This window comes from Paralichthys olivaceus, chromosome 23 (genome assembly GCF_024713975.1).
Source record: "Paralichthys olivaceus isolate ysfri-2021 chromosome 23, ASM2471397v2, whole genome shotgun sequence".
NCBI lineage: Eukaryota > Metazoa > Chordata > Actinopteri > Pleuronectiformes > Paralichthyidae > Paralichthys > Paralichthys olivaceus.
The window spans coordinates 6,912,860-6,929,852 of NC_091115.1; the positions used below are offsets into that span (position 1 = coordinate 6,912,860).

Genomic DNA, 16,993 nt, shown 5'->3' on the forward strand with positions numbered 1-16,993 from the left:
TCAGCACACATTTATCTCTCCACCCGCTCTCTGTGGGTACAGCTGCTCCGGCTGGTGTGAATGTGTGTGTGTGTGTGTGTGTGTGTGTGATGATGTGTGCCTCTCAGAACAGCGTCTCAGCTGTTGTTTGTGTCTCGGCGTTTGCGTGCATCTTTTGTCTCTCTTTGCAAAGTTAAACCCAGCGGTCACCACCCATCGGCATAACATTGAGTTTGGACACACTTGTGACAGGACACGACCCCCTGCCAGCCCTCTCCTCCATCCCATCATCCCTCCTCTCTAAATTGAGCCGTCGGTGGGAGACAGTTTTTTGGCACCTCAGCCAATGTAATCTAGCCTGTCAAAAACTTTGCCACTCCATCCTTGAAGACCTGATTGCACTCTTGGAATTGATAACACATTTAAAGGTCATACTAGTGCTGTTTCTACTCTACATACTTTAAAGTGTGTACTTCAGTGTACATTCACCTAGTGCTTTCATTTTTCTAGGCTTAAGTCAAACTTGATTCTGTCATGAATTCCAAGCACTTTCTGTATAATACCGGCTGCCTCAGAGTAGCACTTCAGACTCGTAAGGGAGACGGTTGTGTGACCGCGTCAACAAGACCAGCTAATGTTAGGTTGTGCTGAGGGCTGTGGGGCAACTTTGTCACGGCGTTGCTTTTCTGAGTGTTGTTGTGGATGTGATGAATTGCATAGTTTTTTTTCTCCTCTTATCTGGCTCTAGAGATGACATAGTGTGTAGGTGTGTGTGTGCGTTGTTGGTAGGTTTCTGTCCTGTGTGTAGTACAGGAGCTCAGAACATCCCCTTGACTTTGAAACTTTCCCCCAATCATCTCATGCGAGGACGGCCCCTCAGCGACTCTCCCCGCTGCTCATCAGTGTGCGTTGAGCAGCGCTGTTGTATTGAGAGGGCTGAGCACAGATGGTTATCAGTGTGGTAGAGATTGAGTATGCAAATTATTTTTCCGACTCTATAAGTTCTATATTTTTCATATTTTGTCTCCTATATCCTATAGTCCCCTATAGAAAGCAATGGCTTCAAGGCTCTATCTCCATGCTTTGGTGGATTGTGTGTGTGCATGTGTGTGTTTTAGTTATTGTGTGTGTGTATAAACCAGTGAGTGAGAAGATTGAGTGGATGAAGTGTGCGAGTATTCAAGCAGAACACTGTGGCAGCCAGTCACCCTTAGCCTCTGAATACTAAACCTTTCCAAATGCCACTTTGAAGAAGTTCATGGATGAATCAGTGCCTCTTCACACTTTGTTTCTCTCTCTCTCTCTTTCTCCTGTTTTCTCTCAACGCTTCCCTCATTCAGGAGATTGGATTGAAGGTAAGTCTAGAGGCCTTTACCTTCACCGACAATCTACAGTTCTCTTTCACTGTTTTGGCGCAATCGAGTCAAGGATTTCTCTTTCCTTTCAGCTACCTTGACATCTTACATTTTTCTTCCCAGCAGGTATTTCAGCGACTCCATATTTATATGATCCTTGCTCCAAATGCGTTGTAGAATTATAGATGAGATGACAACTTCGGCTTGTTTCTGAAGATTTACAAGGCTCGACAACGCGAGCGCTTCACTTGCATTTTTGACTAAAAATAGGTGTGTGAAAAAAATGTACAACAAAACTTAGCTCAAGCAGCCAACACTAATGAGGCTGAAAAAGTAATTGCTAGAGATGTGTGTGATAAGTTAACTTTGCTACCCTTGCCACCGGGCAACAGAAAGTCCCCATGTCACCACCTTTATGTTGTAACCACTAAGGTGAAATGTCGGACAGATGACATCTTTTAAAGCCAAAATTACAATGAGCTTTTATAAAGACAGATTCAGCACAGTATGAGAGCAGACGCTGGGATGCCGATTCAGCTGTGCTCAATTTTGACAGTTGATAGTTATATCTGCTATTTATACGTCTTCATACATACAAACGCCCCTTGTTTACGAGCTGTCATGAGCTGAATCAAAAATCACATGATCCACTCGTTTGCATTGTATTTAGAGCGAAGAACTCCTTTGTGTTTGTATGTTTTTTTTCCGTCTCTTTTTATTCTAGTCATCATGCACTTTTTTGAATACCACAAAAGTTTTTATCCTTCTGCCAAAACCAGGTTTCGCTAGATACACTGTTTATCCTGTTTGAATGAAAGGAATTCTTTAAGGCAGTAAAGATATTTTTCAACTAAACATTAAAGTGTAAAGTGAATAATTTTACAGATGACAGGATGTCAACAACAGAAACCCAATTTCATCAGTTTTTAAATCCTATTCTAAAGCCATCATCTCACCATTACAAGAGGATGATGAGAAGTAATTCTACAATTAAAAATATGTGGACTCCATTGTGTTTCACTGGCCCTCTGTGGAAGTGTAAAGGTGTTTGTGGCTTTTTTGCCCTCTGGGAGAATACATCCAGGTCTTATCTGTCCTGTATATCACCCAGAGAGTCAAGCGTACGTCTAGTGAAGGTCATAGTCGATTGGAGGACAGTGGAGATAGGTACAGGCCAACTAAATATATATGCCAGACTGTGGTGCTCGTTCGCATGGAGGACTGATGTTATCCTCTTAGCTTGATAGAGGTTCGGCCGAAGATTGAGCACAAGAGGACAAAGAAGCTCATACAGTAGCTACCGAGGCATGATCAGTCTCACACACGTGGACAGTCCGGAGTAGGTTTTTTCCATGCATTGAGCAAAACGTGCAACACATCTCTATTTTGCAATTCTCTTGTGTGTATTTATACTTGTTTATTTTTTGATTGGTTTTTGTTAAAATTGGTGACGGTCCACTGGGCACATAAGTAATGGTTTTTCTTGTTTCCTTTTTGTGTGTGTGTGTGTGTGTGTGTATGCTGTGTATTGTGCACATTCTTTGGTATGTGTGTGTGTTTGTTTTTATGTGTGCGTGTTTAGGCCAAGCAGCTGGAGGCCAGAGAAGCAGATTTGAAGAAGCAGGATGCTTTCTACAGAGAGCAGGTGGCGCGGCTGGAGGAAAGGGTAAGAAAATGTTTGCGGCATACACAGTAGCTCTGCCACCCATTGCAGAATGAAGTGATGATATTTGATTCATTTTACATTAATGATTTATTTTCACGCTGTCACATTTAATCATTGATAAGCCTTCGCTTAGCGCAATTCTCAAACAAAAATGGAGACTTTGGTGGATTCAAAAAAAAAAACTTGTTTCATTTACTTGGATTGTAAACCAGAAATCTATACTACATGACAGGGTGGTGATCTGAACATTGTTGTGTGATGTAGGTACGAGCACAGTAAGTAAAAAACTAAACCCTGCATTGTACACTCATAGAGCAACAGTGCTGTTTTCAAGAACAGACATGCAGTGGTCGACACAGGAACCAGTGCACACAGATCCATGTGCACAGTTCAGCCATCATACCCAGTAGGCTTGCTCATAATGGGGCTCAGACTTGATACGCTCACATTTCTTCCTTCTCTTCATCCCTCTGCCCCACTGTTTTTGTTATCATCCCTTTACTTAAGCTCTGCATGCTTTTCCAAGCCTGGTGGATCCCCTTCTCTCTCTCTCTCTCTCTCTCTCTCTCTCTCTTTCTCTCTCTTTCTCACTTGTGTGTCTTTCTGTAATTGTCTCTCGACCGCTTTAATTTCCTACCTCCATTCTTCCACCTGAAGGATAAAAGGTCAAATCTCATTCATCTCTGCATGCGCCCTCCTGTCCCTGAAAATGACACTACCCCCAATTCAAATTGTCAAACCAGTGTCCTACTAAAGGGACAAGGGTCACCCGCTCCTTGCTGGTCCCAGTGAGAGATGCCTGCGAGGCATGGGGACCAAGGTCAAATGCCCCTTTAACGTGTGTTAAAAATGTCACCCTCACGCTGCTCTCAAATCACAAGCGTGTCTAAGGAAGGATGCAACGCCCTGTTTAATGTGCTTCAAATGACACCTTCATGCTGGGAAGGAGTTTTGTCCCCTTTGGAGAGAGCAAAAAGTCAAATGCCCTTTATGGTGAAAGCCAAATGGAAATGTCACACTGTCATGAAGAAGACACTCATGCATTCTTATTCTTAGAAGCTCATACGAAAACAACAGTTGTACAACATCACATCCTCAGTGGGCACTTTGTCCTCTAAAGGACCTCAGTGTATTTTTATTTGTTTAAACAAATGGCTAAAATTTTACCTCTTGGGGAACATATGAGCTGAGTCTCATACAGTCTGGTCTACAGATGCTTTCCATGATCAGCATCACCACTGTCTTACCCTGATTGTTGTTGCCAAGCAACAGAGCTGAAGTCGGACACACCAAGGAAGTTTGAATGCCCCTTGTTTAGTTTTTTTTTAACATGCGTATCATTAGCCGTTCTTTTGAGTTGAAGCCTCATACTCAAGCATTGCACGTCTCCATGCTCGCTGTTAAAAAAATAGTTTGTCACTGAAGGACAATGAATCTGTTGGAGCCTTTTTCTCATAAAAGGATAAATGTTGGCCACGTTTGAAGGAGACTTCAAAATGGGACAGCCAAGTCGTGCCACTGTGACGTAATCACTCTCCAAATCCAGCCTCCAAATGATCTAAATACACGTATCTTTCTCAAAGTTTACTGTTGTACTAACCGCACTTGTTTAACATTTTTACTGTGGATTTGTAAGCTTCGTTTTGCAAACTTTGAGTCAATCCATCACTGAAGATGAATTCTTAAGCCAGTGGGTATTGAGTGGTAGTGGACCTCTGTCAGTAATTGGAAATGCACTGGCCTGTTGAATTTTGGTTGGGCAGCAGAGAGCAGAGGAAGCCATTTACTGACGTCAGAGTGTAAATTAGGTGTAAATGAATCAATGGATCATTTACAAAGAAAACTTCTATCTTTTTGTAGGTTTATGTTTTGGCAGAATAATGCTGAAAGAATATGGGACATATGCCGGAGTCGCACTTGAACTTCCACAGATCCAGCTGCACTGCTTGAGCTTCTCTTTCTATTTCTCAGCTTGTTCCATCTTTGGACTGTGTACCTCTACTGTATTGGAGCAAATGTGAGAGCCGATGGTCCAAGTGATGAGTCCCAACTAACGCAGGCTTTATCGACTCTAGGCGCTGGCCATCCATCAGCCATGTTGGCCTCTGGTCAATATTCCTTGGATCAAAGTGTCAACTAATCACCTTCACACCTCAGAGACACAAGAGATTGAGAGAGAGAGAGAGAGAGAGAGAGAGAGATGGATAAACAACATAGAAAGAGATACTCAATGAACGGTAGAGGCTAAGGGAAAAAAAGAAACTTTGACAGGTAGAGATGCTGAAATAAAAAAGATTTGACCTGAGAAGGATTGAAAAGAAAAAAAGTGAGATTGGTAAGTGAGTAATAGAGGATAAGAGCAAAAGACTAAAGTAAAAGAAAAAAGACAGAAGAGCAGTAAAAAGACAAAATGTCAACTGAATGATAAAGAATGAGAGAGAATGGTAAAGAAAAGGGTGAAAGAAAAGATACAACCTGACACTGAACAGTAAAAACATAAATGTGAGACAGTAAAAAATGATTTATTTATGCACAAGAATGGAATAATGACGTAATTACATTTCCAAACAATTTATCTCCAAACTCTGCACACAACCACATCCTTTCATTTTGCAAATAACTCCATGAGCTGTACGGCTCCGCAGAGACAAAACACAACAGAAGTGACCATATGTGCGTTTCGTGTGACGGTGTTTGATCCTGTGTGTAATTGAGGATCAATGGTGGGCATATCGCATGTTACCTTACTGTGCAGAGAGCGGCCTGGGACTCCACGGGGGGGTGCGATTTGTTTGGACTATGTTAATATCACTCCTTTTTCTTGTGCTGGCCACAGTGCCCCATTTGGCTCCCAGTCCAGCCTCTGTTCTCTCCCTGTTCCCTTCACCCAGCGGAAACCCAACACAACAAAATAGCTTTTTGTTTTCTTCTCCCTGTAATTCCTGTTTGGTTAAATACATGGATACCAAAGGAAGGTGTTTAATACAGAAAGACGGCTCAGAGAACAATTTACAATTACAAACATACAGCGAAACACAGATGAGCAATAACAGAGCCCAACTGATAAGGATATTTCAAAAAAATGGCGATGATTCCTAGATGTATTAAGACAAAGAAGTGTTATTGAGGCTTAATATTTTACTATTATTACTATTACTATTACTATTTAACTTTATTATAAATAACTGTAAATAAAAAGAACACAAATACGAGCAAATATATAAAACTGAAAATATTTTTTTTATGTAAAATGTTAACATTATTGCACATCTTGTCTGCTTTTATTATTCTATAAAATAGATTTTTTTCATATTTGTCCATATGGGTGTGTACATGCTGTGATGTCATGTGTGTATTACACTTAGATATGTGTGGGATTGATGGTGTGTGAAAAAGAACTGCTCTTGTGTGTGGTTGTTGTGGCACACCATGCTCTGCAGTGCGGGAGTAGATGATGTTCGTATCATAAAAGTTTCATGAGCGAACATAAAGTAAATTCCTAAACGTGCGTAACTTCAGGGAAGAAAATGAGGAATGTGTGACACAGAATCTTTATATGACATGAGTGGTGTGTGTGTATTGGAGGGTGGTGAACAAAGCAGTAATTTTTCTAACCGGTCTGCACCATAAGAAGGATGACAAGTCTTTACTTCCTCATCTCTCGTGTGGATACGGGTGCAGCCATCTTTCAAACTCTATTTTAACTTCTTTGTATCAAGCCCTTTGATTGGCTGTTAATTGTCTCAATCAAATTTTAACACTATAACATATTATCATTGAGAAAATGTACTAGACCTGTTAGTTTGGTCCATGTCCCATCTACTGACATGGAGGAGACTGGGTGAATGTCCTATGCCTCAACTAGCCACCAAGGGATGATCAAGGCAAATTGGCGTCACTTCAGAGGAGCTGTCATGTCGTCTCTATAAAATACTTTGGTCTGCACACACTGTAGCTAACAAACTCTAACGCTGCTTTTCTGTTTTGGTTGTAAACTCTAGATTTTTTTTGCACCAAGTTTTATTTCAGCTGCAGTTTGTACCTTCAGTTTAATATTATCTCCCGTCACTCTCCTCGCCCTCCCTCCATCTCGCCGTGTTCCTCACTTTTACCTCAGGTTTCCCCACACACCCACAAACAGGCAGAGAAACCAAAAGAGAGAGAGAGAGAGAATATAAGTCTGATATATATTACACGTCTGTTCCAATCCAACATGGCCATTCATCAGAGGGGCTTCCAGTGACAGGCCATCACCAAGCTCCCAGACAGCTCAGCCTGCTGCCTCTGCTGCTGCCGCTCTTTGGGGCCACCTCGAGCAAATAGCCCCTGAAAACAATATCTATATATTTATTACATTTTCACTCAATACCTGCCCCGCTGTAAAACAATCTCATATTTAACAATCAACTCGCCCATGTTTTCTTTTTCTTTTTTTTTCCTGATCATGTCTCATTCCAACCCTCCCTCCCTCCCTTACTGCCACATCTGTCTCTCTATATCTCTCCTTTTTTTTTTTCTCCTGCTTTTTTTTTTCTCTCAAGTGGTGTTTTTTTCTCCCCTCCATGCCTCAATTTCATTTTTTTTCTGAAGGGATTTTTCTTCTCCTTTTTTTCTATCTTTCTTTCGCCTTGTATATCGATGAAATTGGATTTTTCTGCTCTCCCATGGAGGACAATCACAGCAGCAATTGCCATCTCATAGCAAAAGTTCCACAGCACTCTGAAAGGAAGAAATACAAGGGGAAGAGCTTTAAAAAAAAAAAGAAAAAAGAAAAAGCAATGGCTTGTATCTCTCTATCTCTGTCCCTGCCTCTGACTTGGTATCTTCATCTCTCCTCCTGTCTCGTCTTTTCGCTATCCCTCTCAATCTTTTTCCCCATCGAATCTGTTTGTGGAGACTTAAGGGCATCCTTGCTGCTTGTTGTGTGTTAAGATCAAAATGCAGAATAGTCTTGTCTTGCTGTATTTGTAGGACATGACTAAGGATGTTTTAGAATTTCTCTCTTACCATGAAGTGGTCAGTGAAGTGCAGAAATATTCCTCAGGCTAAAATTTTAAAAATAAAAAAGAGATGAGTTGATTGGATTGCATATGTACATGACTTAGTGACTGCGCCTATATCCAGTACATAAACCACAGAATGAGCACATACACTTTTCAGTCCTAACAAAAGAGCTTTTTGTCTGTTTTGTCAGGTTATGCCTCCCCTGGTCAGGTGTTTCCATTAACTTCGCTTGCATTTGCACCCTCCGATATTTGTCCTGCATTGTTTGTGAGCAGATTTAGTTACCTTTGGCTACAGATATGGTCCTTTTAGGAGTTTAAGTGTTCATGGCAATTACGGACAGTCCTGGCCGTCTTATCTGTGCATCGCCACCCGAGGATGATGTCATGCCCCTCAAGGCAAAAGCTTGAAGTGCTCACTCAATTCTGCGTCTGCAGGATGAGCTCAATAACAGTTTACCAGCCTCTTCCCTCCCCTATAAGCAAGTTGCAGTGAGTCACACGGCAGAAGTCTAATTTTCTCTTGCTCTGCAGTACCATAATGTTTGCCATGGAGGGGTTTTTCCCCATTCCGGCCCTCCTGCTCAGCAGCAGATAAGAGAGAGAAGCCATCAGTACGGGGAGTTATTTGTTTTATTCTTTAAAAAAATTGGATGCCTATTCTCTAAATTGAGCTGCAGCCTGTGTTCGGGTGCAGCTTCTATCTTCTCCGTATCACTGCAGTGCATTAGCAGTAATGACTTAATTTGTCTATGACACCCCCCGCCAGCATTTTGTTTGGCTCCCAACGAGCTAAAGAGCTAGTGGAAACCAAATTGAGTAAATGGGATGAAAATAAACAGAAACACAGTTTTATTCAAGAGATGGTAAATACTTGATTGCACACAGGGATATACACCGTACCTTGTTTCAGTAGCGTCACGGCTCTTTATCCGTTGACAAAGAATTACTCTGCAGTGATGAAAAACATCTTTCTCCTAGACTTAAATCAAGGTTGTGTTTTACTACTCCTATTCCTTTTTTCTATAAATTTTGGTTAAGGGAGAAATGTTTTCAACCTTTTTCTCAAGGACAATAAAGGCTAGTAAAAGGCTTATAAATGGTCAGGGCTACTTTTAAAATGAGTTGGGTGAACAGCAGGAAATCGCAATTTGATGCCACCCGGTAATTACACAAATTACACTATTCTCTGCCTCGTGGTGGTCTGTGTGCCACTGTTTATATAGAGACATCTAGCCACTGTGGTAAGCGTAAAAGCCTTTGGCAACATGTCCACCCATGCGCACGTTGTTTGTTTGTGTGTATGTGTATTGTAAGTGGCCCTGCAATCATCGTCACACACGGCCTTTTGTCCTCCCAGGTGGATTAGTGTGCTGATTAGTGCCAGCTCTGCCATTTAGGCAGGTATTATTACCTCATGCTTAGTATTCCAGACAGAGACTCAAACCCATCCAATCCCATCTTCCTCTTTCTCTTCCAATGGCTCAATCTCGGCATCCAGGAGAAGTCTTATTCTCATCTCTTTAGTAGCCCCCAAAATCTTCTTTTAGTCTTTTTTCTATCTGTGAATAAGCTTCTCTTTAAATCCCTTTTCTTAGCTCTTGACAGTTTCTTTGTCTACACTGAAAACCACTTGATTCAAGGCCAAGAGGGCACTGATACAGCATGAGCTTACAAGTTAACTATTAAACTTTGGAAATGCTCTTTCCCTGTGTTATACATACAAACTAATATCTGCCTGAGGACACCTGCTGTGGGCCGGCAGAGTATTCAGACCCCCTCTGCAATTAATTGTTTTACAGGATGTTTTTCAATGTCAATATTTTTCCACTAACGACAAAGCAATAATTCTACCAGTCCCATGCACCCCTCTGCAAATCAAATTCATGCCTGAGCATTAGAGGAAATGTGTGTTTCTTGGATTTCATGATTACATTTTTACTCATGGGACATGAGACGTCACATAGACATCAATCATTTCCGCTCAATTAAATTTGACACTTGGACTTAAGGCATCTCACAAGTGATAACACAACAGAGGGATACAAAATGTTTCTATAGAAGTGCTGCAGCAAGAGCCCAGAACACGTTTGTAAGATAGCTCTTCTTCGGTTTAACAGATATATATTTTGTAGTTGTGTGTTATTGAGAAGAATTACCATGTTGATGTCAAAGAAATAAAGTACAGTATTTTCAAATCACCTCACTGACTGCAGAGTGTGAAAAATTAAATGATTCTGAATCCAACCCCTCTGTACGAGTGTCTATTCAAATGAGGCACACTCAAATCCGTCTCAGGCCTTTTGTCAGCATTGTCATGTCCCATCGTCTTTTAGCCCTACAACACATAACTATTGATCTTTTCAGCAGCACAGTTCATTCCTATTGATCTTTTCTGAACTATGATAAATGCCCTTCCTGCAAGGAGGTTAAGTCGGGGCAGATGGGACCAAGAAGCTTACATTCATCACATTTTCTACTGTAGATAGATCATTCGTGCAAAATAATTGAAGTTTTCGGTTTCCATTAGATAAGATCCTGTATATCATGCATTGCGTTATGCAGTGCAAAGTTGATTGTGTCGCTCAACAAGCCCACAGGGAACGGCACCAAACTTCTAATTTGACTGATTTCATAGAATGTCAAATTATTCTATTGATGTATATCTTCTTTATCTGAAGACGTTGGCAGCAATTGACATTCTGCTCGTTTTGTCCCCGGATCAAACCTCACACGACTCAATCAAGCTATCCATCACACTTTACAACCTCTCACCGTATGATCATAAATGTGCATAGCAGCCACCGAGGGCTGGCAAACAGATCTTCCTGGAGTTGTATAAATGGCGTAAGAGCTGGGTTATATGGCCATGTTTGAAGAGGTAATTCAGGTTGAGTGGTCCTGCTATGGCTTCATTTGCTATGGGTCACCTGGGGATTATGACCGCTGCTCTGTGCGCTGTTGACTAGTGACACTCTGACCTTACAGGATTACTGACCGTTATTACAGCAGTCATTTTTGTGAGGGGATAAGCACAAATGCACACGTACACACATACACACATAAATACCCATAATTCACGCCCCTCACACCAAGAGGAAAACATGTAGTGAGTGCAAAAATGATAAACCTACAACCTACATACACCTCCATGTTATGGACTGTAAATCTAACTGGCAATAGACCTCTGGCCTTAATATCCCTGTCGATCAAGTTTTAATGAAGTGATGATAGATAAGGCAGGGTTGAAGAAAGGACTTTACCAGGTCTAAAACAAAGACTGTACATATCGATGGACGACACCACCCCTGTTTGTCAGCTCAAACTAATTGAAAACCAAACTGACTGGAAGAATTAACCAACAACCTAAAATGAAGAAACTATCTTTGAGAAAAATGTATTAAATGTGTTAGTTTGATTAATGTCCCATCCACTGACATGGAGAAACAGGGTGTATGACCCATACACACATACTGCAGCCAGCCATCAGGTGACGATCGAGACGCTCTGGTTTCGCTTTTTAAGAACTGTAATGTCGTCCATCTTTTAATACATATTATCGTCTAAACCTCTAAAGTTTAATACTCCTGAAATGTTTTCTTTTGGTTTTAATAGCTTCAAACTGAGATGATGGACACTTTTGTAGAAGAGATAAAATCCCATTTTCATGAATCTCTCACTCACAAGTTCCTCTGTTTTTCTGTCTCTCTCTGCAGAGCGCTCAGTTCTACAAGGTCACCACAGAGAACTACCACAAAGCTGCAGACCGAGTGAATGCCAAGTTCAAGTAAGTTCAAACAGTTGATCCAAGGTAGATGAAGACTTTAGATCACGTAATTTATACCTCGATCAATCAGACTTTTTCCATTGCTTCCTTGTTTTAAGTTAGTTTTTTATAGAAATCCTAATGTCACACACATCAGGTTTGGAATCTTGGGAGGCTTTATGTGTATTGCTGCACGGAGAAAGATGAATTTAAAAGCACTGTTATCACAAAAGATTAGAAATCCATGTGGACTGACTTGTGGGTCCACTATTGAATTATGTCAGCCACATCCTAACCTACGCCTTTCAATCAGAACCACATTAGCCTGGCCCATAAGCTGATGTTGATGATGCTGATAAACCAGATTGCATGATATAATAATAGCTCACAGAGCTTTTCTTGTACTCTTTTATTATTTCACTGTTACAGGAGTGTCCTCTATCGTGTAAAGCTTTATCTTCAACCAGACCTTAGATTATTAAATCATTTGTGGCAGTTACATCATTGTGTTTTCATATCAAGACACTAACGATAACCTCTGTGCTTCAGAAACAAGTTCTACATCAGCTTCTCTTCTTTTGAATTAAATTGCAACTTCTACCAATAGTGCCGCCACCCCTCGAGATAAATATAAAGATGAATTAAACATCCGAGTGGTCAAGGATGTAGCACACATCCGACACATACTATATGTAACTCAAGAAGGTGCAGAATCCTTCCCCGTCCGTGTTCCATCTGTCTTCTTAATAAGAGGCCATTAGGCTCCATAGTAATGTAGGGAAAGTGGATGAGGAGCCTGCAGGAGGTGGGGCAAGAATGGGCCCTGGCTCTGAGCTCTCCTCCAGGGAGGCTAGGCTAATTGTGTTAGCTTGTCATTAGCCAGCGCTAACACTGGGATCATTGTCTCCCTCAGAAACGCTGGAAAGTGATTAGCCCAGTCCATCGGGGGGGTTAGCGCGAGACTAGTAGAAGCCGGAGCTGAGACTTTCCAAATCACATTAAAGAAAAAAAAAACTGGAATAACATTAGTGCCAAATGACGACGCTAACTGAGAGCAAATGTTGGGCTAACGTGCAGGCAGTCATGTGATGCTGGCCTTTGCACGGGGAGCAGCGATTGGTGGATTGGATTATAGTGTGCATTAGCAAGGTCGTGACTGCAAGTATCCGTGCATGTGTGTGAGTGTGCACTAATGAAATGGCGGGAAGGTCTGGTCTTACAAGACAGGAGCAGGGATGCATTGTGGGGATCGGAGCAAGAGGCTAATTGGATTTAACAGGGTGTGTTGGACCCATCTTTGTTTACGTGTGCGAGTTCATGTGCGATGGTTTATGTTTGCATACACTCATATCTTCAACATAATAATGTGAGCCCTTCCTCAAAGCCCTTTCTCATGACAGATACCCTACAGAGATAAGATACTATCTGCAGCCGCTGTTGAATAATGGGAGGAAATATTTTTTGTCTCACACTGGCTTTTGATTTCCTCAAAGCTGAAAATGTCCCCCAGAGATGAAAAAACGAAGAAGAAAGATCGCAAAGGCGAGGTCTTATCCATACTTGGTAGAATTAACATTTGATATGTTAATGTGAAAATGTTATAAAGTGCGGCAGATGACATCTTTCTTATTATAATGTCTTCATTTCCCCGCTGTGGCTCGTGTCGGCGCAGCTGTAATGAGAGTGATACTACTCTAGGGATTGATCAGTGTTAGGGCTGATATGAATGTATGGTTTATCATAGTAAAGCAGAGGATATGTGCGACCATGTCTGTCGAGGATTATAACATCTGTATGCATGTTTTTGAGAGATTTAATTATGGCTTTTGATTGGTTTGAGTTCGCTGCATGCATATGATATATAATTTGGATGATAGAGCTGTTGTTGTTTCATGTCATCTGGATCAGGACAAGACGGAAATCAGACCGTCTGAAGTATTATTAAGAAAATGGAGGATGCTGGCAAGAGAGGTCGTCCTTAGCAGATAATCTTGACACCAGAGCATCTCAGAAGCTGCTTGTGGAAGTATGTTGGGTTCTATACTGTAGACTAGCGAAGTAACAAACCTTAAAGTAAGGCTGTTTGTCAACAGCTTTGGATGAATTTCATGTCATGTCAAATTCGTTCGAACTTGATTTTTTAGAAAAAGGCACAGCCCTAGAATGCTCAGTATGTGTTGCAGCTGTGTGGACCAGCTTTTCTTATACGTGTTCTTTGAGTTGATGCTCCAAAATAGTCAACATGGGAAATAATTGCTTTGGTTTGAAACAAATATTAGTCTAGTGTTGGGGATTGGATTCCACTGAAATGAAAAAATCACTCCTGCATTGCTCTTTTGGACGACTTGTACATCTCTGGTGCCAGTAATAGTCCTGCCTTTGTGGATTAATTTGGTTTCTTTGTGGTGTGTGATATACACAGGTTAACCATATAGTGTACAAATAGTTTTCAGCAGCAGTGCTACAGTGCTGTCATTTTCCTTAGCGGTGTTGAAAGAAATAAATTAAAGTGTGAGAGGTAGGGACTCAAGGGAGGGAAGGTGTGCATGTGTCTTTGTGCAGCCCGACTTTGTGTATCTGTGTAGTTTTTCTTTTCCTTTTTTGCGTTGGTGTGCTCTACAGCTGTTCCCTGCCGTTTTCCATATTCCCACCTGAGTTTTCTGAGGATGATGGAGCTCTCCCGACCCAGAACACCACTGCATCACTCTGACCTCATTACATCCCCACACACATTACATTCTGTCACACTTTTACACAGCTATAGTTCTGTACTTACATGCGGAGCAGTAAATACAAGGATTATTTGTGTGATGTCATGGTTCAAAAACTTTTCCCACAAAAAGGCAGCCACTGGAACAATATTGTCTGAAGCAAGTACTGGTAAAACTGTAGATAGGCCCCTCTAGTGTCTGAAATCATTGCTATGAATCATAAACTCCAGGCTATCACCCTGCTCTCAAAGACCGAGACAAAAGATGGTGTACAGGTCTTCCATAAAAGTGTAAATACACACAACATGTAAGAGATAATGTAACAACACGGTACGCTCGACAGGTGCATGCACAAATAAGACCGAAGCTTTTATTCACTTACCCTGTGACACTGAGTGTAAGATAAGAGTTCTCAGATGTGTGGAAAAGAGGCTATCTCTCCCTCTGCAGCTGATTTATATGCTGCCACATTCACCCCCAGTGTTTCTCCAGGTCTGATGCATTATCACACTGTCCAGCTCTGACTGTGTGACCTTTACTGCACTACATGTATGTATGCATACATATGTGTGTGTTATTGTACGTGGAGATGAATGCATTTGAGTGTGCTCATGTATAAGCATGTGTATGTGGATATCTGCATTGGAGAGCGTGCGTGTGTGTATTTAAGGTCTCGACAGGCTGCGTTTGACCCAGTGGGGCTTTAGTTTGAGATGCAAACTGACAGGCATGAAGGGAAATGATAGATGTGAGATTATGCGGAAAAAAGACGGAATGGGGAATGAAAGAACGGCGGCATGGCGCTAAGCTGTCCTGTCACCGCTAACCTTTCGGAGGGTTTTCTTTGGGCTTCCCTGTCGAAGGCGGTCACTGTGTTTATCCGGGGTCCCTGCGGAATTGAGATGGAACCAGGACGTCACATATTGGTGAACGTGTCCTTCTAACAAGACTAAAAATGATCTCATGACTCCGGAGTCTCAAAAACTTGGGGACGTTTGTCATAAAATCAGAGAAAGTGCTGTATTAATACCACTTTTTGATGATTAAGTGCGTATGCGTCGGTCAAAGTCAATCATTTTCTGCCCCCCCCATACAGTCATCTTTAGAGAATAATTTTCCATTTCTGCTTGTCACTCTCCTCCTCTCCCTCCGGCTATACACTCACTCCCTTTGTCTGTTTATTTTAATTTTTTTTATCACTTTATAATAAATCTTTTTTTTATTTATTTAATCCAGTTGACAATAACAGCAGCTTTGTCTCTCCGCACACACACACACACGTAAAAGGTGGAATGCGGAGGCGTGAATGTAAATGGCTCATTGTTTGTCTTGTTTGTGCCGTAACACCGCAGTGAAGAGACCACACCTGACAGTCTGTCGTCTCCTCCATACCATGTGGGAGAGAGTGGAGCCCACTCATCCCTCATTCAGCCTTTTCTAACCGTAAACATCTCGGGAATAAACAACTTCAACAACCCCTCGTCTGCTTTATTGTAATGATACATCTAAATTGCACAGTATTACCAGAAAACCCTTAGTAATGTAAGTGCTGCTTATTAAAAGTTTTCAGTGCCGCATTTCCTATATTTGACACTGATGATTTGCGATGCTTTATTATAATTACACCAAACAAAGACTGGTCAGGTTAAGATCCACACTGCTGCACCAACATGTAAACGAGGTGTAGAGTCATGTAGAGAACTTTCTTGGCAGTGCTCCCTGTTTGTTAATGTGAATAATACTGATGAACCAAAATCAATGAAGAAATGATTTATTGATGTTAAATTGGGCCAAGCAGCACTTTTAATCACAAAAAATAGCAGTGATTGAATTGGCAGGCGGGTTATTGTTGAGGTATCTTTCTTGGCGAGGCAGGACGGGCTGAGCGGCATTTTTTGACCCCTCTGTCAGGTGAGGGTGAACCACAATTCCGTAGCTAGGCAACCTGGGGCACAGGGACAAGATGGTGGTCAGCCAAGGAGCTAGAAGTCAATAAGGGCTTTAAAAGCTCTTCTTTCTGCCTTAAGAGCTCCGCCGCTCTGCCGGTAAAAAGTGCACACAATTCAAGGGACCTGCGTGGGCGTATCCACTGACACGCAACACGTACACGCACCTTTTAGTCGCAGACTTCAGAAACCCTCTTACAGCTTTTATTGCTTTTCTGGCCTGTTTGTGAGTTTTTCTTCCCATATAGTAAATATTACAGCGACATGATTGAAAGAACAGAAAATACCTGACATGTGGCACTTTGTGGATACTCAGAGGAAATGTGTTGCATATTTACCAATCACAAATTGCAGCCGCTCACCGCTTTGGATGAGCCTTGTAATTTCAAGGTCTCTGAATCACCGAACCAGCGAATATGGTACAGGTGCACGTTTCAAAACACAGCCAAGTGCAAAAAGTCTGAGGCCGTTTGACCGAATAAATGATAAAGTGGTCTCAGACTTTTGTGAAATATATCAAACGCGTCATCTAAAGAGAGCAGACACCAGTCCCCTTATTAGAGTATA

At 41.6% G+C, this 16,993-nt stretch overlaps 1 protein-coding gene across 8 annotated transcripts in view; it reads left to right on the forward strand.

The window, feature by feature from the left end:
• Positions 1–16,993, forward strand: part of chchd3a (coiled-coil-helix-coiled-coil-helix domain containing 3a) — a 62,154-nt gene that overhangs the window by 34,649 nt on the left and 10,512 nt on the right. For 4 of the 8 annotated variants that reach the window (XM_069519800.1, XM_069519801.1, XM_069519802.1 and 1 more), the window contains 3 exons: positions 1,320–1,334; positions 2,917–3,000; positions 11,720–11,790. In XM_069519800.1, coding sequence (XP_069375901.1) covers positions 1,320–1,334; positions 2,917–3,000; positions 11,720–11,790 — 170 coding nt within the window. The remainder of the gene's footprint in view (positions 1–1,319; positions 1,335–2,916; positions 3,001–11,719; positions 11,791–16,993) is intronic. The other 4 variants (XM_020092462.2, XM_020092465.2, XM_020092467.2 and 1 more) reach the window with 1 other exon arrangement.